Below are 25,203 nucleotides of genomic sequence, written 5' to 3'. Positions count from 1 at the left end.
ATGCATGCACACACACACACACACACACACACACACACACACACACACACACACACACACACACACACACACACACACACACACACCACTCACTCACTCACTCACTCACACACGCATACACACAAAAGCTCATCTTCTTTGTGTTCTTTTGTGTCTGGACTAGCAGTGTGTGTGTTTGTGTGCACATAGCATGACAATGTGTGCTTATTCATGTTAAGTGATGCAGTTGGTAGGTTGTGTATGTGTACACAGTCGCCAACATGATTGTTAATGCGCAATATATTCAATATCATAGCAGTCAGCCAAAACATGTATGTTGGAGTGTTACCATGAACACCAAACACTACCCCAAGCCAAGCTCTCTCTCTCCCACATAGGCACGCGCGCGTGCATGCACACGCATGCCATCCCTGACTGCACATGACCAGTCCCTGCATGCTGAAACCTTTTAACTCGACTCACTCTCTCTGTCTTTCTCCCTCTCTCTCCTCATGTCGGTGGTGTTCTTGCACTTCCTGTCATTCCCCAGCGTCTTCGAGATCAGATCAAGACATGGGTGGCGTCCAATGAGATCAAAGACAAACGGCAGCTTGTAGAGAACCGCAAACTCATCGAGACGGTAAGTAGACGCAAAACGCATGTTGGCACGTTTGTTGTCGACTTCCTCCCAGCCAGGTGACTTGATGATGACGCCACAGGTTGTGTCGCTCAGTGGTCCGCAAACGTTTTGGCCCCTTATCAGACTATTTTTGTCAGGGAACCTGAAGTGAAAACACTTTTGCTGGCAAAAATGGATAGACTGATTTATTATCCTGCTGGGGGAAATCAGTCGCCTAGAGCCGGCAAAGCAGTTAAGGTTACAAAGTTATAGGTAAATAGTAAAAAACATAAAAAGCACTGTTGTGCAATACAAGGCAAAAGAGAAAAAAAGGAAGCATCAACAATACAAAGCAACCTTAAAACAGAGGTAAAAACAAATGGTGTCCATCACAGTCAGCGCCTCATAAATGTCTCAACATATCTCGTCGACATAAAAGCAACATATAAAGGTCAGAAGTGCCATTGACCTGCTGTGAAGGGGACTTGTGCACAGGTGCTACAAGCACTGCTGTGAAGGGGACTTGTGCACAGGTGCTACAAGCACTGCTGTGAAGGGGACTTGTGCACAGGTGCTACAAGCACTGCTGTGAGCCTCTTGCTCCTGCTAGCTCCACTGCTCTCTGCAGGTGTTACTATTCTATTGGTTGTAAGATGCAGATGTGATATATAAGCAGTGGCAAAAGCAAGCAAAAGGAAAACTGTAACAGTCATTAACAAATTAATTTCCCCCGTGAAATGGACACTTTGACCCGTCTTAATCGACACATTGCAAGCCAGGCCTGGAATCGAACCTGGGACAACTGGAGATCCTGCTCCACAGGCAGACTATCTAACCATTCATCTGTGAATGGTTAGATAGTCTGCCCCCTGGGGCTGGCCCAATTACAATGGTTCTGCTTAAAGCTGGTGGAAATGTGGGCCGGTTCGTGAGCATGTTGCGTATTTAAATAGCGAAGTCAACCCTGGTGATTATGAATGAGTATGGATCTAAAGAGCCCTGTAAAGTGCCGAGGTATTTGGGTCGTAAGGACAAATGTCCTGGTTAGTACAGGACTCTCTCCTGGTGTAAGCTGGTCAATGATCTTGAAGGTTCTAATCTTAGAGATAATGGTAGCTTCTTTGCATCCCCACTGAACCGGTGACACACTCGTGACATCTCCCTGACGACTAGAGGTGACTAGAAGTATATCACTCTGTCGGTCGGGCAGCGCAACTAGGCTGTGGAAGTATTCACACTACTTTTGGATTTATTGGGGAAAGGAGGACGAGGAGATCAAGCTCAAAATTGGGTAGGCTTTTTTCCTTTTTTTTTCTCGAGGGTGGGAGCCCCTCCAGCAGGGGGAGTGGTTTCACCAGGCTAGGGAGCCCTGCTCAGGTCAGCGGTATAAAAAAAAAAAAAAAAGAATCAATCGGTATCGGCCGATTAATTAATAAAATATCGGATATCAAAAACCAAAAACCCCTATCGGAGCATCTCTACTGACGACGCATTGAGATCTTTGGTCATTATTTTAAGATTTGAGCACTTGAAGTGGTGAAACCAGCAATATGTTCAGAAGCATCTTCCACCGTCTGTGGTTTGTTGGAAGTATGTAGAACAGCAGGAACTATAACTAAAACATAGTGTTAATCAGGCCTGGAATTTCATCCTTTTAGGGGCAAGGCCACTTGGCCTTTAGTGTGGTCAACTTTTTGAGGGCACAAGGCCAAGTGCCAGGGCATGAAGGCCATCAATTAAAACAATGATTTTAAGTCCCCGACTCCCCGGTCATCATTATTTTAGCTTAAAGGTTAAGGATGATTACATTTTTTTTAATTTAAAGATGAACATTGGTTCAGAATAGTTCTTCTTAAATAGGCTACATTCATTTTTATAGCCCTATGTTTCTGTTCTGCCTTGTTTGTTTTTCTTCTGCTATAGTCACAACTGTGTGATATGTTCCTTGTTTTTAATTTTCTTCTATTGTTTATACTGTGCAAATTATTCAGCACCTTCTAACTTTGTTTCAAAAGGTGCTTTATAAATAACATTTACTTAATTACTTACATAACTTTTGATTTGAATGAGGGCTTGGTTTAGAAAAGCCTATATTTTGTGCTAAAGTAATATATTGATTAACATATACATGTAGATTTTAAGGCTAGACTGGCATATGGCATTGTGGGGCTGCAGGACTGAGGACTCTGGAGATAAGTCAAGTGTAAAAAGCATTTTGTACAATTGTGTGCTTATGAACATTTACCACGTTATGTCCGCATGGACCGCATTGATACAGAAATGAATGATTATTAAGCGAGCGACGCGTGGTGTACAGTGAGCGCGCTCTGGTGCTTGGCTACTAGCGTTTGGCTAGCGATATTAGCCGTGTAGTGGCCAGCGTTGGCTGTTTAAACAATTTACTCTGTCAACTAACGTAGCAGACAATAGCGTGGTAAATGGTGGAGGAGTCCTGCAGTCTATGCTGTTGCGTGGTGTTGTTTTGTGAGTTTATATGTCCATGAAGACGAGTCACGTTGGTCTTAACACACGGGCTCTGTGTGATAATAATCCTGAAGCACTGAGTGTCAGTGTGAGTGAGAGCTGTCAGTGCGTGTATGCGTGCATGGAGCGGAGGAGGAGGAGGGAGGAGGCAAAGTAACGCAAAATAATCAAACCACTTGGCAAATGGCAACACAACTACAATAGCCTACAGACAATACAAGTCTGCGCGAGACGTTTGGGGAAGGTTACCGTAATGACTGGAAAATTGCGCAGAGGAAAAACGGTAAAATGAACTGCTGTGGGCGCCGGTCGGGGCACATGGGCACCGCGGCCACTGTGGCCGTCTGGGCATATACTTTTTCGAGGGGCACAAGGCCAAAGAGAGGGGCAACGACGGCCATGGCCGCCGTGGCCGCCGTGAAATTCCTGCCCTGGTGTTAATTGTTTATGCATTATTAGGGAGGGGGAGGGGGCATTGCACATTAGGACTTGGCCAATGGCCATACGTTACATTTTTTATTTTTCTTTAATCCTTTGTTTTAACTGTTGCTTGTAGTTTAATTTCCCAAACCGGAACTGTCCACTGTTAACGCACAAACGTTGTGTTTCCATAGCCCAGGGCTTTGAATTCAGCCAATTGGGTTATATTTCATTAAATTATAGCAGCTTTTTGTACACTCTCAGAAGTTATGATCCTATAAGGGTCATTTTGGACCCACCCATGTTTTGTTTTTTTGAATAAATATCAATTTAGGGGTCCTTGCCTTGATATAGACCTAACTAACGTGCCCCCCCTCCTCCTCCTCCTCACAAACCCACCCAGCACATGTTCATTATGGCTCTTCTGGTTTCAGTGAGCCAGTATCAGGCCCGATCCACTAAACAAGACACCTGGTCTTTAGCGTACTTCCCAAGTTCCCTGAGGTCACGCAGTCTCCACAGAAACACTTTGATGAGAGCTATTGAAATCTCTTTCCAAGCCAGCCACCTGGCGCTTTGCTCTCATCCTGATGAGCGGCTTTCATTCCCCGCTCCGCTATTCAACTTGCCTTTTTCTCTCCCTCACAGGAGGGTTTCGTGGTTGACCTGAAATGAAACATTTCGTGGCTGTTCGGGGCAGAAACCTCCTATCTCCATATTCTTTTCCCCCCGTAAATGGTTGCCCCTACTTGAGCATACACATACCACAGCGTCACAAAAAAGCATCAAAAGTATCAGATCCACAAGCTCGAAATACGCCGCAAAACGACACCTTCTGAGCTTGTAGATCTGCTCCTTTTGCTGCTTTTGGATTTGAATCCTGAAAACACTTTTTTTTGGACATTGGAGGTTTCCACCGGACAGACTATTTGCTTTACAAGCAACACACATTACTGCAGGAAGTGGGCTGGCTTGGAAATAGCTGGGCAATGACATGCAATGCAGCAGGGCAGGGGCCCAGGCTAACTGTCATGTTGCCTTCACTCTCACTCCTTTGAAGTCATCTGTTAATTATTTTGTTGGCCGTTATTCTAACAATTTTCTTTATTTTAACGATTTCTAATATTGTTATATAATATCTACTAATCAATGTGTTGATTAGTCTGATTAATTACTTAAAGGTATATTCAGTGATTTCACTTAATTCAAATATCACTTATTTGTTCTTATTTTTTGGATAATCCTCCCTACTATGAAGTGTGCTGACCATATAAGGAGTTCCTCCCTGTCCCCAGTGAGCCCCTGGGGTCAAAAAACCCTAGTTTCGGTTTGGGCTTTGGGTGGCAAAGCCTTCATCCAATCAGGATGAGAGGGGCCTTCTTCCAATCATGATCGAGTGGGGCGGGCATTGGTGCACGTGCTGTTGGTCTGTTGTACTTCCCCCACTGTAGAGCGTGTGCATGTGCACATCTTGTTACCGGGTGGACCGGGTTTTTTTCCAAATCACCCAAATCACTGAATGCTCCTTTAAAGGAGCATTTCACACATTTTCATATAATTTGTCCTTACTAATGATCATTATAAGATTTATTTTGTTGACTCTGTCTGTGTCTCAGAGGAGGGCTGTGAACAGTTCAGAAACTCTCCTACCATCACCATCATCGATGGTGAATCCAAACTAATAGAAACTGCAGACTTTCTATTCCCGGAAAGTTAGCCTGCTATTAATGAATGATGGAAGCCAGAGTTCTCGTGGTAATAAAAGTATAAAAATGTTGATTCCTATCCTCTGTCGGGTGGAAACCTCTACTGTTACTTTTCAGGATTCAAATTCAAATATAGCAAAAGTAGCAAATCTGCAAGCTCCTCAAAACGCGTCGCTTGCCGATTTGTATGATCTTTGCTTTGTATGATGCTGACTGTAGTGTGATCCATGTAATTCGTCTGTATGTTTGCATGCCTGGGAGACACCAAATGTATCTTTTATTTAGCTGTGTTTCAGAGAGGCCTCTACGGGGCAGGCCATGTGCCAGGTCCACCCCCCCCCCCCACCCCCCCTGCTCTGCCCAGATAAACACAGAATGTGATAGCATTCTGTGATAGCATCTAAATCATCCTGTCCAATTCTAAGAAATTCATGTGCTAGACGGCCCACCGCGGTCCCGTCGCTAGTCGCGTTAGATTTAATCATACCTCCCGTTGTTGTCGATCGGCTCTAGAGTGTTTTGGCTACATTTAGCTGCTACATCCACATCCGGGATAACATCCAGTCCGTCGGTAAAAGTGCTCCGCTGCTATAAATCGCTGGGCGCTATGATTTAATGGATTAAATAAATCCATTAAATATTTTATTTAATGGATTTAAATACAATTATTTATTTACCATCTGTTAGCTGTATTTTATTTACCATCTGTTAGCTGTTTTTAGCATCCGCCGCTAGCCTCCGGTAGCTCCCATGGTGTGACGTCATCGAATATCCAAAATCTCCACATGCACGCACGTGATCTAAAGCATTTATAGGGCTCAGATTGAGCTAATGGACGATGTTTAGACCTTAATAATACTTTAATCCGACCTCGCCAGTAGAAAATCATTGTTTACACTGAGAGAAGACTTCACCGAGTTAAGCTATGACTCATCACACAACTACTTCTGGTTCAACGAAAGAGTTCACAGCTGTCCAAGTTTTGTAGTTTGGAGCTGGAATCTGGCACCACCGCAGAGTTTAGCCACCATATCGCGGCATGTAATTGCCGAATGGGTTAATTACAGACAGTACTTGAGTAAATGTACTTAGTTATTTCCACCACCGACATGCATCATGCACACATCCTACTGTATTTGACCTGGTGTGGCCTCCAGTCAGTGTTGCCTATCAATCTTTAAACGGCATCAAGCTGAACACACCACACACTTTCACACATAACACCACCTGCCGTCTTTATCACCACATCTGCATGTCTGTCAGTGCTGGCATTTCCACCACCATAATCTGATAATGGCTCAAGGGAAAGTCAAGAATATCAAATATCAAAATAAGTGTGCGAATCCAATAGTACTTGCTTAGTTTAGAACACTTTAGAAGACATAGAAGATCTTTTGGCTGTGGAGCTGAAAAGGTTTGGGGAAACTGAGCACTAACCTCCTATAACAGATTCCAGGTTTCCGTTAAATATGAAATATTCTGTCTTATCTACAGAAGTCGTTCCCAAACCTTTTCATGTCTGATAACAAACTGATATGAATTTGACTGAGGACCCCCATCCAAAAAGATTTCCAGGGACAAACCAGAAATAAAAATACCCATTCAAATTGCTCATAAGGTAAATTGATGTTCAGAAGCATCTTCCATAAAAGCAAAAATGGTCTCGGAAATTTCATAAAAGCAAAGGCTGAACCTCAATTTGCACTTTCTTCAATTGGTTGGCTGTATGTAGAACAAATTATTTAGGAAACACAGCACAACAGAAAGAACTCCTTTCACACACTGTCTCATGAATCAAAGACTGAGACTTGGTCAACAAAGAGAAACAAAGATTTTCAGTACTGAAATGTGTATTTTTTCCCCACAGCAAATGGAGCGGTTTAAGATCGTGGAGAGGGAGACGAAGACCAAGGCGTACTCTAAAGAAGGACTGGGTCTTGCACAGAAGGTCGACCCCGCCCAGCGCGAGAAAGAGGAAGTCGGGCTGTGGCTAACGGTGAGAGACCATGGAACTTATCTGCTCAATCCAACAAATGCATGTCTGAAATAGTCCAGCTACAAGCTTAAGTCTTATGTAAATGTGACGTCTGGTGGAAATGCCCGGGGAACCCGAGGAGGCCAGCCAGTGGGATCTCAGGTGTACGGTTTTAACAATGCTTTGTTTTGTCTCTTCTTCCCCCCGATGCAGAACACAATAGACACGTTGAACATGCAGGTGGACCAGTTTGAGAGTGAGGTGGAGTCGCTCTCAGTCCAAACGCGGAAAAAGAAAGGAGACAAGGAGGTCAGTGCCCGACCCATTTGCACCTAGGGGCTGTATAACCATTACAAACGTTTAAGTTGACGATTAATTGTCGTTCAAATAATTGCGCTTAACGATTTAATTGTGTTTCTACCATTGAACATATGAATAAAAAAGGTTTGGCCTTTTAAGCTTCGTAATTAACATTTTCCGTGGGCAGATATTACAAATAAATTGCATTGCTGACATATTTAGTAATTTTATATAGCTGATCTACAAGCTTACAATGCGTCAGGATTAGAGATGCTCCGATTGATTCACAGCAAAAAGTAAAAAAAATAAAAAATAATAATAATAATAATAAAAACATAATAATAATTAAATAAGATTAATTATTAAAAAATCGGTGATCGGTATCGCCCCCCCAAAAACGTGATCGGAGCATCTCTAGTCAGGATGTGATGTGTTGCAAACTTGTAGATCTGCTATCCTACTGCAAAAAAAACATTTTATTTTGTTCACTAAACTCACAATGCGATTCGAAACAAGATACCATTTTTTACATTTCTTTTTTAAACCAAATTATTTTCCAGTCCAATGACCCAAAAGTATTTTTTTGTCTCTTTATGTCTCTTACACAAATCCAGTATTTTCTTTCTCTTTTAATTTTCTTATCCTCTTATCAATAAACAATTTTTTATCAATTCTTAGAATCTAAGAGAATTGATTGTCTAAGACTTAGATCCTGTAATTTTCTTCTCTTTTATTACGCGTTCTCTGCTGTTTGCAACACGATTCAAACAATTTGCTGAGGTTTTGATATATGATAAATGTCCTAGCGTTAATATATGTCATCATCACTATCAGATATCAAATAATAATGAGAAGCAGCACAACGCCAACGTTTTTAAATTATATTACATGTTCATGAGAGAAATGAATCAAATATTAATGTTTTTGGACCATACAGTTTGTGCTATCATTTTTACATCATGTCACTCAGCTGTAGAAGTGGGTTAATATTTAAAAAGCAGCATCCATCCTACGTGCCTCCGCCCTCAACACTTGACCTACTGTGAATGAGAAAACTGCTTCTCGACATCAGGTTCGGGGACCACCAGGGGTCCCAACTGAACCCTTACGGGGCTGTAACGCTGAGAGTTAAATAAGCGCTGAGGACTTTTGCAATGTAGGTTGGAATGTTAGTGTAGTTTTTAGATCAGTGATTCTCAACTATTTTAATTTCAAGGACGCCCAATTTTATATGCAATCAGCACAGCTGATTGGCTCTTCCACATGTTTGGTTTCTGCAAAACGCCCACACAGTACTTGGGTCTGCAGAAGAATGGCACCAGTTGGACATCTGGTGGTTCCATTTTGTACACTCTCAGAGTTACAGATGCCATAAGGGTCCATTTGGGCTGCTGGTGGTCCCCCGAACAAGTTGAGAACCAGGAAGGCATTGGAAGGAACTGGGCACGATTTTGGACAATAGTTAACATTAGTTAGAATGCAAGCACTCGTCAGCTAGTAATTCACTTATCGGATGCATGGCTCCATCAAGTAGTTTAATATTAGTTAGACCTCTGAACCATAGCATCCAAATACTAGGCATTTCATAGTAGGCGAACATTCAGGGAAAATAGCAGATCTAAAAGCACATTAGCCAAGGTTGTGGATCAGTTATTAAAAATATATATATTTGGAAAAGATTTTGGAAACTTTAGACTATAATTACATGCCCTAAATAGGGACGACGGGGTTAACGGTAACCTTCTTTTGCAGCTTGTCTTGGAGGGGAGGCCAAAAGTGGATAGAGGAGCACTTTTTAGCATAAAAGTTTTAAACATAATGAATTAATTAGGTCCCATGGGTTTCTGTGTGCACATGAAGATGTTCCCGCTACAGAAAGAGTGTGAACTTGGCACCATTTCAGCTGACATAAGGAACTTTCTACCGAGTTGAGTTTGTTTCATGTTCATTCGCAGATCTCTTTTGATTTTATAGATCTAGTTTAGGGGAGAAAAAAGGTACAAGTTCAAAACCAAAGTTTTGAACTTGTAGATCTGCTATTTCAGGTCTAGTACTTTAAGTATATTTTAATGCAAACAATTGCTCTTACTCAAGTAAAAGGTTGATCACAGGCCTTTTACTTGCAATTGAGTACTTCAACATTGACGTGTTGCCACATATGCTTAAGTATAACATCAGAGTTTTTCTTCCCCCTACTGCTTTGTGACTCTATACTAGAAACAGGATCGCATCGAGGAGCTGAAGAGGTTTGTGGAGAAGCATCGGTTTCATATCAAGATGCTGGAGACCATACTGAGGATGCTGGACAACGACTCCATCCAGGTGGACTCCATCAGGAAGATCAAGGTTCGTTGTCTAAAAGTCTACTTAAAAACAGCAAATTGTCAGCCTGTGGGCCGCGAGGATATTGCAAGCTTCACATTCAAACATAATTATTATAAAATAAAATATCGGCCAAAACCAATGTATTATTTTGATATTGATTCGATACCGATATGATGACCCAGATGAATTGTTCATCCTTAACACCCTGACGATATATATATATATTTACGGCCGCCTATAGGACGACGTGGAGTACTACATGGACTCGTCACAGGATCCAGACTTTGAAGAGAACGAGTTCCTCTACGACGACATCGATATGGAGGACATTCGTACGTTTGTACTTTTTAAAGAGACATTCCGCACACACACACACACACACACACACACACACACACACACACACACACACACACACACACACACACACACACACACACCTTACAGGTCGTGAATGTAAAACCACTAACCATCTTGTGGATCAAAGCATAAATGAGAGCAAAACATAAATTCATCTTTATTTCTGTTTTGGAAAATAAACATCCAGTAAAGGAATTGTGCAGAGGGATTCACCAACAGAATAATGATGAATGCTGCTGATGCATAATAAAATCCTTCTACTGCTCCATTGCTATTAGAATTTAAACTCTCTCTCACACTCACTCCCTCCCCCCTCTCTCTTCTTCCCTGCTCCTCTGTGTGTCTCTCTCTCTCTCTCTCTCTCTCTCTCTCTCTCTCTCTCTCCCTCCCTCCCTCTCCCCCTCCTCAGCTCTGAACCTGGTAGCCACGTCTCCGCCAGGAGGACCGTCTCACCTGGATGATGAGATCTTCCAGAACTCCAGCGGTACTCCCACCTCCACCACCTCCTCCTCGCCCATCCCCCCCTCGCCCGCCACTTGCACTACGGTAAGACCACCACCTCCTAGCCCATCCCCCCTTGCCCACCACTTGCACTACGGTAAGACCACCACCTCCTCGCCCATCCCCCCCTCGCCCGCCACTTGCACTACGGTAAGAACACCACCTCCTTGCCCATCCCCCCTCGCCCACCACTTGCACTACGGTAAGACCACCACCTCCTCGCCCATCCCCCCCTTGCCCGCCACTTGCACTACGGTAAGAGGACGAGCTGCACCTTTGGAGGCCACCACCCACCCGTAGTGGCTCCATCAGCCGTTCTGGCTTAGAGTGATGGAGTCCGTTGCCGGCAGTTTGTTGTCGGCAGTTTGATTCCCAGCTGTGTGTCGCATGTGTGTCTCACTTCTGCTCTTCTGTCTATTACGATTTAGCCTTCATGGATATTGTAGGTTCTCAGTCAGTCATTTGGCTTCCATAGAAGCCAAGCATGTCTTATACGGAAGCATGTTGCGTAGAAAATGGTCAATCTACAAGCTCTCAATGCGTCTCCTTTCGGTTAATATTGTGATGGTCAAACTAGCAATATGTGCAGAAGCAATGATCTTCCATAAAATGCTAATGGTCTGGGATATTTCATAAAATCAAATGTAAAAGCCTCAATCTGTGATTTCTTCCCCCAGTTGGCAGTATGAACAGCAGGAACAATATTACTAAAACATCATCATTTTACATATTGTGTTAACTGTAGTCCGTTTCACAAATCATTTTTCAGTTGTGAGATTTGAATTTGCTTTAATCCCTGGGCCTTCTAGCAAGTCTATCAATTACGTTTTTGATTAATCGAATAAATGAGAAGTGCAGTTGCAATTTGTTTTTATATACAATTTAATATACTAACTCTGAGATGGGAGACATCAATATTATGCATTGGCAGTCTATGAAGTTTGAAAGTTAATGTAAGGGCTAAAAGCCCATAATGTAATTTGGTATAATAACTGCCATTCAGTTGAAGGTGGGGGCGTAGTTCTACAAGCCATTGTGGTGGTTGTACCACTGAGATTTCGTGCCATTATAGCAGTCTTATCTCCCATCTAGCCCGCCTCCAGTCCCATAGTGAGGCTGGCTATTAGGGTTTTGACGCAAGTGTGAATAGTGTGTCTTTGTGTTGGTACTGTAGGGGCCTGTATGAGGGTTCCTCCAGCATAATGCTGTAGACACGACGCAAATCCCAGCCAGCCATCTGTGTTCCGGGGAAAGCTTTTTACAGAAAATAGCAGGTCGACAAGCTCACGACACGTTGCGCTGCGATTCATTTGTGAGCTTGTCGATCTGCTGTTTTCTGTGAAGATATTTAATGTAGAGCGAAACAGAAAAGGGACTAGTATAGAGCCGTGAGAAACTCTGCTCAAAACCAGCGTAACAGGGTTAAAGGACGTTGATCAGGGTGCCACAAGGAACTGAAAATATATCAAAACCGACATTTAGAACCTCTTGGGACTTAATGTTGCATGTACTGACATTGTACTGTAGGTTAACTGAGCAATTGAGAAGCATTTAGCTTTAATACCATACTGTATATATCAACAATTAATCACTTTAGTCCTGTGTTATACTTCAGTGTACAACTACAATGGTGGCAGGCAAAAATAGTGAAAATAGCCAGTCTGCAGACTCTGCAAGCTCACAACATGTCGCATTGCAAGGCGTAAGCCTCTCCAATTGATCCAAAATAATATTATTTTTATGTATTTGATGCATTACCATGGTTTTGTTCTTGCTTACTGCAAATCGCTCTGGATTAAGAGCGTTTGCTAAATGCCTAAATTGTAATTCACTATTCGCTCACTATTGTTTATGCAAATCAGTGTTTTTTAATAGCATCTTAGCCACTAGAGAGCTTTTTTGTCACCCGAATCCGCGCGTGCATATTAATTATCCGCCCGTTATTCGACCGCATTAATTAATTAATCCAATTTATAAATCCGCAACCATCCGTTCTCTGATGAATTGAAAAAGGTGGACCCTGTTGTAAACAAGTGTAATGCTTTATCAGTGTGTCGTCCACAGTAACAGTCTTTGTATTGAGTTGTGCTTTCATATAAAATGTACCCATTCTGCACACAGCACAATCCATAATACATAATTCAGCCATTAATCAACGCGTCGCAGCGTGATTTATAGTACTTGTACAAACAATAATGTCACTCACCACTCTCGAGAGCCTTGAGTTGACAGTTCACCATGTTACGAAGTGGTTGTATATGTCCATTTCCATGGCAACAACTAGCCGCCCTCTTTTTTTTTATTTAGTTTTAACTTTCTCTCAGTCTCAGACTGCCTGTTAGCCTGTAGCCCACTGTGTTATTGTTTTGGGTCCTTGAATCCAGAGGCAACGTGTATATGGCGGCTAGTTTGTGCCAGATAAAAAACAACAACATTAAAATACTACTAATGCACGCATGCCGATATTTTGTGCATTTTAAAAGCTATAATAAGCCTATACATAGATTCCATTAATTTATTTCCGGCATTATTTCACCCGCGGTTTATCCAATATTAATTTATAATATATTTGAATGACCCAAATCCAACCTAAACTGCGGTTAACTGCGGCATCCGCGGCTTAAACCGCCAACCGCTGGTCTCCATTAGCCACTATGCCATTGACTAATCCAAGGCCTTGTTATGTCGTAAGTGCTGTTTGTAATAATCTTAGTGCATAGTTGTATTTTTTAATATATATTTCAATGTATTTTTGTTTGCGTGTTTCCCTGTAATGTGAAATGTTTGAATGGTTTTCTCCAGGAGAACTCGGAAGACGACAAGAAGAGGGGACGATCGACAGACAGTGAAGTTTGTCAGGTGAGTGTGAAGCGTCTCAGATGTAGTGGTGATATAGTGGTGGAAGAAGTACTGTAAATGTTGCTATGTTCTGTGCTGGACACCATCATATAACAAATCAGACTTCCAGCATCAAGCCCTGCTGTGTAGGGTTGAGATCCATTCTAGACCCCTCCAGAAAAACTCGGGCGAAAATCCTTGATTTTGCGGGCTAAAATCATTGCCATGAAATATGTGGATTTTTTGTGATTTTGTTTTTCAGCAGATTATGCTGTGAAATTGCGAAAAGTTGCAAAATATGCGGAAATATTTGAAATGCGAAACATGCAAAATGTGTGGGGTTTTATGTGATTTTATGCGGTGAAATATGCGGGAAGTTGCGAAATATGCGTTTTTTGCGATTATGCGCCCTTTTTGAAAAACATTGATCCATGCATAATCTGTGCCATTTGGCTGATTATCCTGTAAATTATGCAATTACATAATTGCATTTTATTTTATTTTGATTCTGTTTTAAGCGACTTTGAGTACTTAGAAAAGCGCTATATACCGGTAAATTGTATGTAGGAATTATGTTACTTAGTAATCTCTCACTTTTCTCTCCCTTCCCGCTCCAGTCGCCTGTGAAGAACGGCAACCCTTCCTCGTCGTTGTCTTCCTCCTCCTCCTCCTCCTCCTCTTCCTCGTCCTGCTCCTCTTCCTCAGGGCCGCAGCAGCTGTCCTCCATGATCTCCATGGTGACCTCCATTGGCTTGGGCGCGCCTGGGACCAGCAGCGGCGGCATGGGTATCGCGGCGGGCATCACCGCAGGCAACAGTCTCCTGGGCAACATGGGTGGACTGCTGTCCAACACGTCCGCTGGCAGCTACAGCAATGCCACCCAGCAGCAGTTGCTCAACACGTCAACGCCCTAGTAAGCCACATCGCTAATTATTTACAACCCCTAGGGGGTCCTCAGAGTTACTACAGTGTGTGTGTGTGTGTGTGTGTGTGGGGGGGGGGGGGGATCTTACATTTTCAAAATGTTAAAAATAGCAGTTTTCCGAGTTGTTTGTTTTAAACATTATTAAAAAATAAAAATAAAAACATATTTTGATTTAGATTTGTTTTAAATGTAGGAAAAATAAATGGGATTTGTTTTACACATAAAAATGTGTCCTGTTTGGGAAACGCTGATCTAAAACGTCCTGATGGTTTCAGCCCGTCACAGCAGCAGCAGCAGGCCAAAATCTCCATGGGCCCATTGGGCCCCCCCCCTTCCATCAGCAACCCCGCCTCCTCCAACAGCCTCCTGCCTACCTCCTCCTCCGCCTGCTCGCCCCCTAACGTCAGCACACAGGTACTGCAACTACACAGCGTTTTATCAGCCATTGTTCTATATCCAATACTTTTTTGATTAATAGTAGAATATTGGATTGATCAACATATTTGTTAGATTGTTTTTTTATATAAACAAATTGACACAAAAACAAACACTGCTCTTCTAACAGTAGACTTGGGTGAGGTGCTGGAGTCATAATAAAGTATAGATGAAAAATACAGGGAGGCTGCGCACTCACAGATCTGTGCAAAATGTGATTTTTATTTTATTTTAAACATGGCAAGCTTTCGTTTGTTAGATGCCTGAAGAAGGTCTAAAAAAATGATTAACCGTTACCCATCCACGCAGGGCCCCATGATGACCTCCAGCTCCCAGCTGCTGTCGCTGTCAGGGCCCACATCCACCTCCAACAGCCTGGGCCTAGGGCTGGGCCTGGGCCTCTCCATGGGGAAAGCTTCCAGCTCCCTCACATCCACCAGCAGCCTGGGTCTGTCAGGGATGCCGGCGTCCCTGAGCTCCATGGCAGGCCTGCTGGGAGGCTCCACCCCGGCCCCCTACGCTCAGGCGGCGGCCGCAGGCGCCATCGGCTCGGGCCTGTCGGGGGGACCCCTGGGTGGGATTGGCGCCATGTCCTCCAACAGGTACTGTTAGTTCAAGGTCGAGACCCGAAATAGAGATTAGACGATAGCAACGGAACCCAAACATAGCAAAAATAACAGATGTACAAGCACACCACGCGGTATCAGCTATTTTCACTACTTCTTAACCCATTACCCGCCAGGATTAATTAATTAATTCACCTCGTACTGCCAAGATGTCTCCCCATTCAACCCTTATTTTGAAGAGCCAAATCCCACGACTGGATGTTACAAATGTTACTTACACTGTGTGTGTTATCGAATCCACATCCGGTCTCCTGATCGGCGATGAGAAAGCCATTACTTACAGCGTTGGCTATAGACCAATAAAGCATGTTTTGACCAGAAATTCCATCCATTGACAATGAATTGGCGATTGAAAGAAACAGATAAAGTGGGCGCGGGTGCGCGTGCACTTCAAGATGGCGCGCTCCAGAGCCATAGAGTAAGACGGAGTTAGGACAACTCCGTTCACTTCATGGGGCCAGGCTCTTCTACATAGACTTATATTGAAAAGGGACAACCGAACGTTTACGGAATGCATTGGAGTCTATGGGCTCGTGCGAGTACATGAACCACATGACCAGGCTGTTTTCGGCCCCCTCAATGTCGTAATTCTGTCTTACTCTGTGGCTCTGACGCGCTCCGTTGCTGTTTATCAGCTAGCAACCCAGTGCCAAAGCGGCAGCCCAGCAGTCTGCCGTCGCCCAGAAGGGCGAGGTCGCTTCTCGCCCTCAGGCCGTCTTACTGGTTATTATTATCATCTGTCTGTTTTGTTTTGTTATCGTCCTGTTGTGCACTGCCGTTTTCTTTTGTCTTGACACAAAAGGTAAAATCAAATAAACTATCATATATAGAAACTTTTTTCTTCTTCTGATCAACAGCTCCCCGGGGAGCATCATGCGTTCCCACGATGGAAGCGGCGGAGCAGCGGTGATCGGCGGGCTGACATCGGGGGGTCTCCTGGGCGCGGCCCCGGGGATGAGCGGTATGGGGGGCATGGCAGCCACCATGCTGGGTGGGCTGGGCTCCACTCAGTCAGGGATGATGATGCAAGGAGGAGGGCCTCCTCTGGTCGCACCCAGCCCCATAGGAGGTAGGCACAATGGGCTATACAGAATAACTTCCTACTTCAGGGCTGCTTCCCTACTTCCTTCACAGGTGTTGCAGATGATTGTAACTAAGGCTCTGTTCCATTTAGCGTGCAATGGTTCTTAAATGGTTCCATTTGTACACTTTGACACTTTAAGGGCCTATGTTTCCAGTGAGCCAACATGCACAATAGCAGCACCCTGACTCTGTTTGATCAGAATGGAACAGAGCCTTTATTAGTATCAGCGGTAACACCTGTGAAGGAAGTAGGGAAGGGGCCCAAGTTCTTTCCAAAATAGCGTGTGTGCATAGAGCCCATTGTTACATAATCGCCTAATCGCAGTCATTTGAGATAATCGCAATTATTCCTTTGCATAATCATCATAATCATGTCCATGTTGAAAAATGTCATTAAAAAAATTAGTGGAAATAATTTTCACGAAACTTTTAAAGTTATTAATTATGTATGTTTGTCATACAGTATCTGCCATGTGCAACTTTTGCTTACGTCTGAAGTCTAAAAGCAAAACGGAAATTGTATTTTTAATATTCATAATGTTCCAATGTACAATGATGGAAACTTAAATCGCAACAGTTAATCGTCAAGTAAAATCTATTGCTTTCTAGAATAATCATGTTTTATTTTGTATTTTATTATTGTTTTATATATCAATGAATCGATTGATTATTCATTCATTATATTTTATTACATTTTCATTAGCGATAACGTGGATTAAAGTTATCAGTTGCCACGATTGATTACAGTCATTTGGATTCCATAGAAGTCAGCATGTCTTCTATGGCAGCATGTTGCACAGTGAAAATTGCCGATCTATATTCTACAGGCTTGTAGATAGGCTATTTTCGGTTATTATTTTAAGATTGGAGCATTTGCAGCGTAAAGATATTTCATATAAAAGTAAAGGTTAAAGTTAAAGCCTCTCACCTGGTTGGCAGTGTGTAGAACGGCAGGAACAATATTAATAAAACATCATTTTACACATAGTGTAATTGTTTAGGAATCAGCGCTAGTGTGTGTGTTGGGGGGGGGCTCCCTTCATAATGCTTCACAAATCGCACATTAGGACTTGGTCGTACAAGCATTTTCCGTCGTAAGGTTACAGTTTTACTTTAATATAATCCATGTGTTTTATAATGGATGAAATGGATCGTTGCTCCCGTGAATACTATAGGAGGTGTACTCAGGGAGCAGCAGGGAGGTGGAGTGGGAGTCATAGGGAGCGCTGTGGGGAGCAGCTCCTCCACATCAGCAGGGGGATTAGGAGGCGTAGGGAGCAACGGACTGCTGGGCCTCGGAGCTCTCTCCACCAGGTCACCCAGCACACAGAAGCAGAACGGCAGCTCCAGTAAGCATCAGCTGTGTTTCTGTGCATTTGATTTCATTTAAATTATTTTATTTATTTAAAAAGAAAACCACAACAAAAAACGCCTCATTAATTAGGCCTGACGTCGAAATTAAAAAAAAATCTTCTAAATCCTCCAGTTTTCTGAAATAAATATTTTCACGATTTTTCAAAAATAGCAGACCTACAAGCTCGTAGCGCGCTATGAGCTTGTAGATCTGCTATTTTTCAATAGCTAAATTATAACAATGTTTAAAACACCAAAAGGGGTTCCCGCCCAAAATGGGTTAACCCATTAAAGACCTGATTCTACAAAGGCCTTCTGAATCAGTAGTTCTCACACGTTCAAGATTTTCCTAAGATGATCGAAAATAGCAGATGTACAAGATTGCAGCGTTGCGCGAAGTGACACGCTGTAAGCTTGTATATCTGCAATCAAAAGAATTCTAAATCTTAGTTTTCAGAAAATTTATTTACAATGGGAATGAAATCAATATCAAATATTCTAATTAATTAATCGAGCAACTTTAAAATCAGTCTGGGCTGCGCACACAAAAGCCAGACATAAAAAAAAACTAAAACTCAGAAGACGGAAGTGCTGTAAAGTCAAGTGAAATAACCCCTTTACTTGCATGAGCTCTCACTAAAGTCCTGGGAACAGCCAGGTCAGTGGTCCATAGTTCTGTGCTCAAGGCAGACCATAATTATACACATAGGGCGGACTTTACGTCAGAGTCACAACCTGTACTCGACTCATAACCATAATTGTCAGGTGGTAACCCGCTTAACATGAAGTGGCATCTTGAGTCTACAATATTGTTGTTGTCGGGCTACTACAGAGTCACACAAATTATATCAACAAATCCACACAAATAAACTCTCAATATATATATTTTTTTATGATCGACTAAATCAATTAGCCTGATCAACTACTTAAACCTCTATTGTCATTTGTTCTAAAATGGTGGCGTACAAAATTAGCAAAAAATTGCCAAGCTTGTAGATCTGCTATTTTCCCAAAATAATTACAAATCTTCATTAATTGTAATCAAAGCTTTAGTCATAGTTTTAAATAATTTTATCATTTTCTATTTTAGAATTTGTATTCCTTTTCCCCAAAAAACATTTGTGCTGATTTGAAAATGCTCACAGGATTTTTGTGTTTGAAGTGAACCAGAGCTCCCTTAGTTGAATTGAAGGTAAAACTAATTGGAAAGAAAGGTTGTGAAACATGTTGGGAATGGTTCCATCTTGAACTCAAGAACATGAAGCAACAAATCATTCATTGCATGTTATTACTTTAAGAAAGCTGGTTATTGTGCACTAGGGGTGTTATTGACGTGCGGGGGTGGTGGGGTTGTCGTCACTTCTGGCTGAATGTTGCAGTCAAAATGCAAGTTGCAACTTATGACTCCTCTATTTTACAGGGTTTGAAAAGAGTGGAAGCTGCCTAAGGGCCGATTCAGCATAGTGAAGAATGTAAATCTATGTATTTTAAATTGTGCAGCCTCTCAAACAAGTTTTGTTTTGCTGAACGCAGTTAAGCCTCAATTCCCCTTAATTTGCTGTTCTCTCGGTCTGTGTCCCCAAATAAATACAACATCGGTAGGTTACAGGACATTCTACTACCAAGACAGGACCCTCCATTTAGAGCAGTCAGCATTTGGCATATTTTAATCTGTACCAAGTACTACACCACACGCTTAACCAGTGTGCCATTTTGATGTTTTTGTTTACAGTGTTTTATGTGTATGTACATTGCACTTGTACAGTATACTGTACATCCTTTTTATCTTTTTGCTTTTAATATTCTATTTTATGTGGAGCCCTTTGGGATGTTATTTGTGATATTGAGCTGTACTGTATAATAAAATGGGACTTGACATGTTTTCTGCCTCAGGTTACAGTGCTGTGTTAGCGGACAGCACGCCAGACTCCGCCCCCAACAGTGCCAGCCAGTCACAAAGCAGCCAATCCTCATCTCTGACGTCCACAGCCAATCAGCCTCAGCCGTGAGTATGCTACTGTACATGTGCTCACCACAATGGCTAATGCTGAACTAATGTGAGCTACTCCTTTAAGGACACAATGTAAATTATGTCGGATTTAGCAATAGGTAAATTTGTATCTGTAGTCGCTGACATGTAACAGTTACGCAAGATGTTACAGAAATAAACAGATGTATTTCCCTGACATGTAACAATCATAGAAGAAACCACAAACAATACAACAATATTAAAGTATATTTTCCCCTCCCCAGCAAGGAGAGTGGTCCCAGTTTACTGGGGTCCATGTGTCTACCCCCCAGCTCGCCTTGTCCGGTCTCCTTCAGCGAGGTGAAGCCTGCAGGCGGCGGCAGCCTTCTCAACGGACCGCTCTCCTACACGCTGGCCTCCGACAGCCTCAAGGTGAGACGGGATTTCTGCGGGTAAAAATATGTAAAACATTATGTAAAAAATAAGGTCTAAAAATCATGAATTCATGCTTCAAAAGTGTTAATGGTGCGTTCACAATTCACATTGGCAGATGCAAAGCTACACAGAATATTGGTTGCTTGACTCGCTTTGTGGTGAACAAACACCTATTTCCTAGAACTTTTGGAAGTCTCTAACGAAGTCTAACTATTAATATATTTATAATCTACGGTAATACTTTAAATAAATAATATACATTTTATTTTTTGATATACATATCGATATACAAATTGATTAACGACTTAAATCAGCGGTCCCCAAACGTTTTTGGCCGTGCACCCCCTGTTACCTCCTGACCTAGCTGACGCACCCCCAACGCTCGGTCTTGTTGTATTTGGCCGAAAATTATATATTTTTTATGATTATGGCAAATAATCGACCCATTACCGTTATTTATTTGATAAAATAATCACAGAATGTCACTGCACTGAGAGACATGCAGCTGCTGTATACTCCCGCAGCTGCTCTATACATCTCCTTACAACAGTGTTTTACCAGATTTTTTGCTGTTTGTGTTAAATAACACCATAAAACCGCCATTACTCCTTTCATGTCATGCACCCCCTAGAGGGCGTTCGCGCACCATAAGGGGTGCACGCACCACAGTATGGGAATCCCTGACTTAACCCATTCTGGGCGGGAACCCCTTTTGGTGTTTTAACTAAGCATTATGTTATACTTTAGCTATTGAAAAATAGCAGATCTACGAGCTTGTAGGTCTGCTATTTTTGAAAAATCGTGATAATGCGGCACAAATCTTTGAATATATATTCTTTCAGAAGACTTTTTTTTAATTTCGACGTCAGGCCTGCAGAAAGGCTGCCTTGCTTTGCAGCTTTGTGTCTTTAGTAAGCTGCCAGTGTGAACGCATCATTCATGAGACCTTATGGAGAACAGTTTTCTCATGGTTCCCTGTGGTCTTGTCCAGCCACAGGAGCCACTGAGCAGCCTCAAGTCCATGGCTGAGAGAGCAGCACTAAGCTCAGGGATGGAGGGGGACATGTCCTCCCTGCATCTAACCACAGGTACACATTTCATCATTTCGTCATCATTCATATGCTTCCTTCTAGCACGCACACACACACACACACACACACACACACACACACACACATAGTTGTTGGCCCAGCAGCAGATTTGAACCGGAAACATAACATTGACGCCACCACATGTATTTCCAGTTCAAATCTGCGGCTGAGCCAATCAAAGGAAGCTATGGGAAGTTGTAGTGGAACAGGAAACAGGAAACCTGGGGGCTACAGTTGAAGCACAGAGCCCCTCTCTCCACAATACTCAATGCCCGCCGTGCAAAATCACCAACAACATGTTGTGTACACACATAACACCCATGCAATTGACAACGTGCCCAGTGCCCACATACAGATGGTGAAAATCCTGTGTTAATTCAAATGAGCGCTAAGGCTGTTAACTGTGCACAAACTCAGGCAGTGAGTGTGTGTAGGTAAAGACGTTTCAACGATAAGGAAAGTGCATGCATGTGGAGATCTCATGCACGCACAGTCACGCGCGCACAGACACACACACACACACACACACACACGCACGCACGCACGCGCGCGCGCACACACACAGTCTCACACACACACACACACACACACACACACACACACACACACACACACACACACACACACACACACACACACACACACACACACACACACACACACACAGTCACACACACAGCCCAGTTCAGTGTGTTTGATAAAAGGTACTGTGTGGCCCCACTTTGCTGCCAGGCAGAGCAGAAATAGAAGAGCAGCAGCATAATGGAGCACGGTGTCACCACCTACACTCTACCACCTTCTGTACAAGAGCTGCTGATTACTGACTTTCAGCCCTGACTTGTAACGCTTTCGCTTATATGCTTGTGTATTTATATACTCCGTTGTGTGTTCGTTTTGCATACCGGAAATCAGCAGCTCTACAAGCTCACTATCCCCTCAGGCTTTCATTCATTGGCAAACGGCCAGATGTGCTCGGCTCTTCTGTCCATTGGCTGTCCCTCGCTCGGTTGAGCTCCACACATATTGTGCAGCCAAAAAGCCAAAAAGGTAGATAGTCTGGCACAATTTAAATTTCGTTTAACTTCGTTATTCAGACTGAAAGCCCTTCCCACGGCAGCGGTTTCTGGGATGGGTGTTGCAAAAGTTGCAGTCTTTGCCGATTGGTTCACACCAACCAATCAAAATACCGGTAGTAGCAAAGCAGATGATGTCGTTGTCAATCATTGTGGCTAACACGGTTGCTAACTAAACAAACACAGTCAACGTGCAATACTAGCATGTAAACAAACACGGTAAAATATGGTGGATGATGATGTTTCTAAAACCTGTCGTTTCTGTAAATAAACTATTTATCATAGCTCACTAAAGGCCTTTTCACCAACCCCTCCTTGGGTATGGGCACTGATGACGTGGAGGAGAGAACATGGCCAACCCAGGACCTTCTAGTTGTGAGGCGACAGCACTACCAACTGTGCCAACATGTTTGTTGTTTGATGTCATCGAGTGACTGTGCTAATGGCCAATCAGCTGCTGCGATCAGATTTTCGATCGAGACTAGGCCCGCCATAGACCAAGTCACCAGACCTGAATCGCCATAACATATTTTTGAGGGGCGCTAGCCCCTCCTATTCCCAGCGTTGTGTGTTTGTGTATACTACGGAATGTGATGATTTGATTGGCTGAGCACGGAATGTGATGATGTATGATGATAAGAGCCCCCCCTCACTTCATAGTGTGATTTTTAAGGGACGCTAGCCCCTTCTATAAACAGCTCATAAACACGTCTCATGATTTGCCATTGACCACGGTAAGAGAATTCCGGTCAAATGTCCGCTAAATTTTGTCCCCGCCCGCCTCAAGTTTTGCCATTGGCGATGAACGGAGAAATTATGTCAGAATTCCGCTAAATATGACATAAATTAAACATCAAAACATTAAACGCCATTGACATTGAAGGGAAAATGTACGTCATATGTAAACGAGCAAATTACTGACTCAGATTATTCATCAACACACACTGACTGCCTGCAAGACTGCCTGTTGTGTTGCCTAGCGTGGGAGATTACCAGAAACCTGCCTGGTTCTGGCCCGGCGTTCAATTTATCGCTATATTATTAGGGAAATCAACAGTCATAGGCTTCCTCGATTGGCCAAACCAGAGATTACCAGAACCTGGGCTGGACCGTGATTGTGCCGACGATCAGTTCGCTATATTAGGGACTAGCAAGGGAGACAACATCCACAACATCAATGCACAATACTCGCACATGTGTCATCCTCTGTGGAGGATCCGAAACACTCAATGGACTGTACATCTTAGACTTTAGTCCTAGTCTGAAGATGTTATGTAAGCTGGCAGTTATTCAGTACGGTCTGGAGCAGTCGGAACTCCCACACGACATCAGGCGGGAACTGACTACTGACAGCAGAATTAGCTGGTGATAACATGTTGGCGATGTTTCACAGAAAGCTGTGACCCATTAAATGAGTTACTTGCTTCCCATCATGCATCTGTATCCCAACGTGCATTTCACTGCTTGACACGCGTATACCTATTCTACATCCGAGCATAGACATGGTAACGCCCCGCCTGATTGGCCTACCAACACTGCCTGTCTTGCCTGTCCTCCGAGATGCAAATCATGCAAGGGTACTCCGTGGTGGGAACAAGAAGTACAAGAGAATGGCAACACGCGACGGCGACAGTACATTTTAACTTTAATTAGAGGCAAACTAATATTGTTTGTGCCGTTTGCTTTGATTGAATAATTGATTGATGTACTATGATTTTATTTTGCTGGGTTCTAAATTAAAGTGTTAGTGTTGATTACCGTGTATTAATCTAATTATAGTAAACTAATACTATTATACTAAAAAAGATAAAGATCAAGGTATTAATCTAATTATAGTAAACTAATACTATTATACTAAAAAGGATAAAGATCAAGGGAAAAGAGACAGTACAGTACAATAATGTTTCAAGTTTACACATGTATACAAATAAACAGGCCAACGGCATGAACAATATTAGTTTGCCTCTTAAGTTACTGTTGCGCGTGCCAAGCTGTCATTCTCTTATATCGTACTTGTATTATTTATTTATTTCCCACCACGGAGTAACCTCGCGGCAGACTATCCACCAGGACCACCATGTATCTTCCACCTCGGAGGAAACTCTGGTAAGGCTGGCAGTGTCGGTGGGCTAATCAGAGGCAGGCGGGTCGTTACCATGTCTATGCTCGGACGTAGAAAAGATATACGCGCGTGACACGCGTGTCACGTGATCTGCGGTAGCCAATCAGAGGAAGGAAATGGCGGTGCGATGCTAGGATTTTTTTTTTTTTTGAAAATGATTAATTTAACTCTCACTCTCCAGACATCTTCCCTAGCACTACGGTCCCCTCGGGGCCCCCGTCGCTCCCCCAGCAGCACTCCCTGTCGGAGGTGAGCATCCCCCCGTCGCTGGGGGTGTGTCCCCTGGGCCCGGTGCCCCTCTCCAAAGACCAGCTGTACCAGGCGGCCATGCAGGAGTCAGCCTGGACGCACATGCCCCACCCCTCCGACTCTGAGAGGATCAGGTACGTCCCAGACTCCCAGTACAACCACCGGACACACTCTTTTCCTGGTGTTTCGCCCAGGTGGGTGGGGTTTTGACGTTCGGTTTAGGCATAGTGTTTGTGAGGTTAGGGTTTAGGCATATAACCACGCCCACCTGGACAAAACAGTCTGTGGTGGAAAGTAAATAAAGTATATTTTGTTGTCGTGAGGCCGAAAACCTC

At 43.1% G+C, this 25,203-nt stretch overlaps 1 protein-coding gene across 3 annotated transcripts in view; it reads left to right on the top strand.

Annotated features, from left to right (window-relative positions):
* cnot3b (CCR4-NOT transcription complex, subunit 3b) overlaps window positions 1-25,203 on the top strand; it is a 49,868-nt gene that overhangs the window by 13,007 nt on the left and 11,658 nt on the right. The window contains exons 5-20 of one of the 3 annotated variants that reach the window (XM_079522825.1): window positions 530-619; window positions 7,076-7,204; window positions 7,397-7,492; window positions 9,701-9,829; window positions 10,050-10,140; window positions 10,578-10,714; window positions 13,472-13,528; window positions 14,125-14,420; window positions 14,708-14,846; window positions 15,177-15,469; window positions 16,351-16,562; window positions 17,752-17,925; window positions 19,823-19,934; window positions 20,183-20,330; window positions 21,325-21,421; window positions 24,801-25,002. In XM_079522825.1, coding sequence (XP_079378951.1) covers window positions 530-619; window positions 7,076-7,204; window positions 7,397-7,492; window positions 9,701-9,829; window positions 10,050-10,140; window positions 10,578-10,714; window positions 13,472-13,528; window positions 14,125-14,420; window positions 14,708-14,846; window positions 15,177-15,469; window positions 16,351-16,562; window positions 17,752-17,925; window positions 19,823-19,934; window positions 20,183-20,330; window positions 21,325-21,421; window positions 24,801-25,002 — 2,402 coding nt within the window. The remainder of the gene's footprint in view (window positions 1-529; window positions 620-7,075; window positions 7,205-7,396; window positions 7,493-9,700; window positions 9,830-10,049; window positions 10,141-10,577; window positions 10,715-13,471; window positions 13,529-14,124; window positions 14,421-14,707; window positions 14,847-15,176; window positions 15,470-16,350; window positions 16,563-17,751; window positions 17,926-19,822; window positions 19,935-20,182; window positions 20,331-21,324; window positions 21,422-24,800; window positions 25,003-25,203) is intronic. The other 2 variants (XM_079522826.1, XM_079522827.1) reach the window with 2 other exon arrangements.

This window comes from Electrona antarctica (assembly GCF_951216825.1).
Source record: "Electrona antarctica genome assembly, chromosome: 15".
Classification (NCBI taxonomy): domain Eukaryota; kingdom Metazoa; phylum Chordata; class Actinopteri; order Myctophiformes; family Myctophidae; genus Electrona; species Electrona antarctica.
Note: the sequence above shows the minus strand (reverse complement) of the source record. Positions and strands in the feature narration are given on the sequence as shown.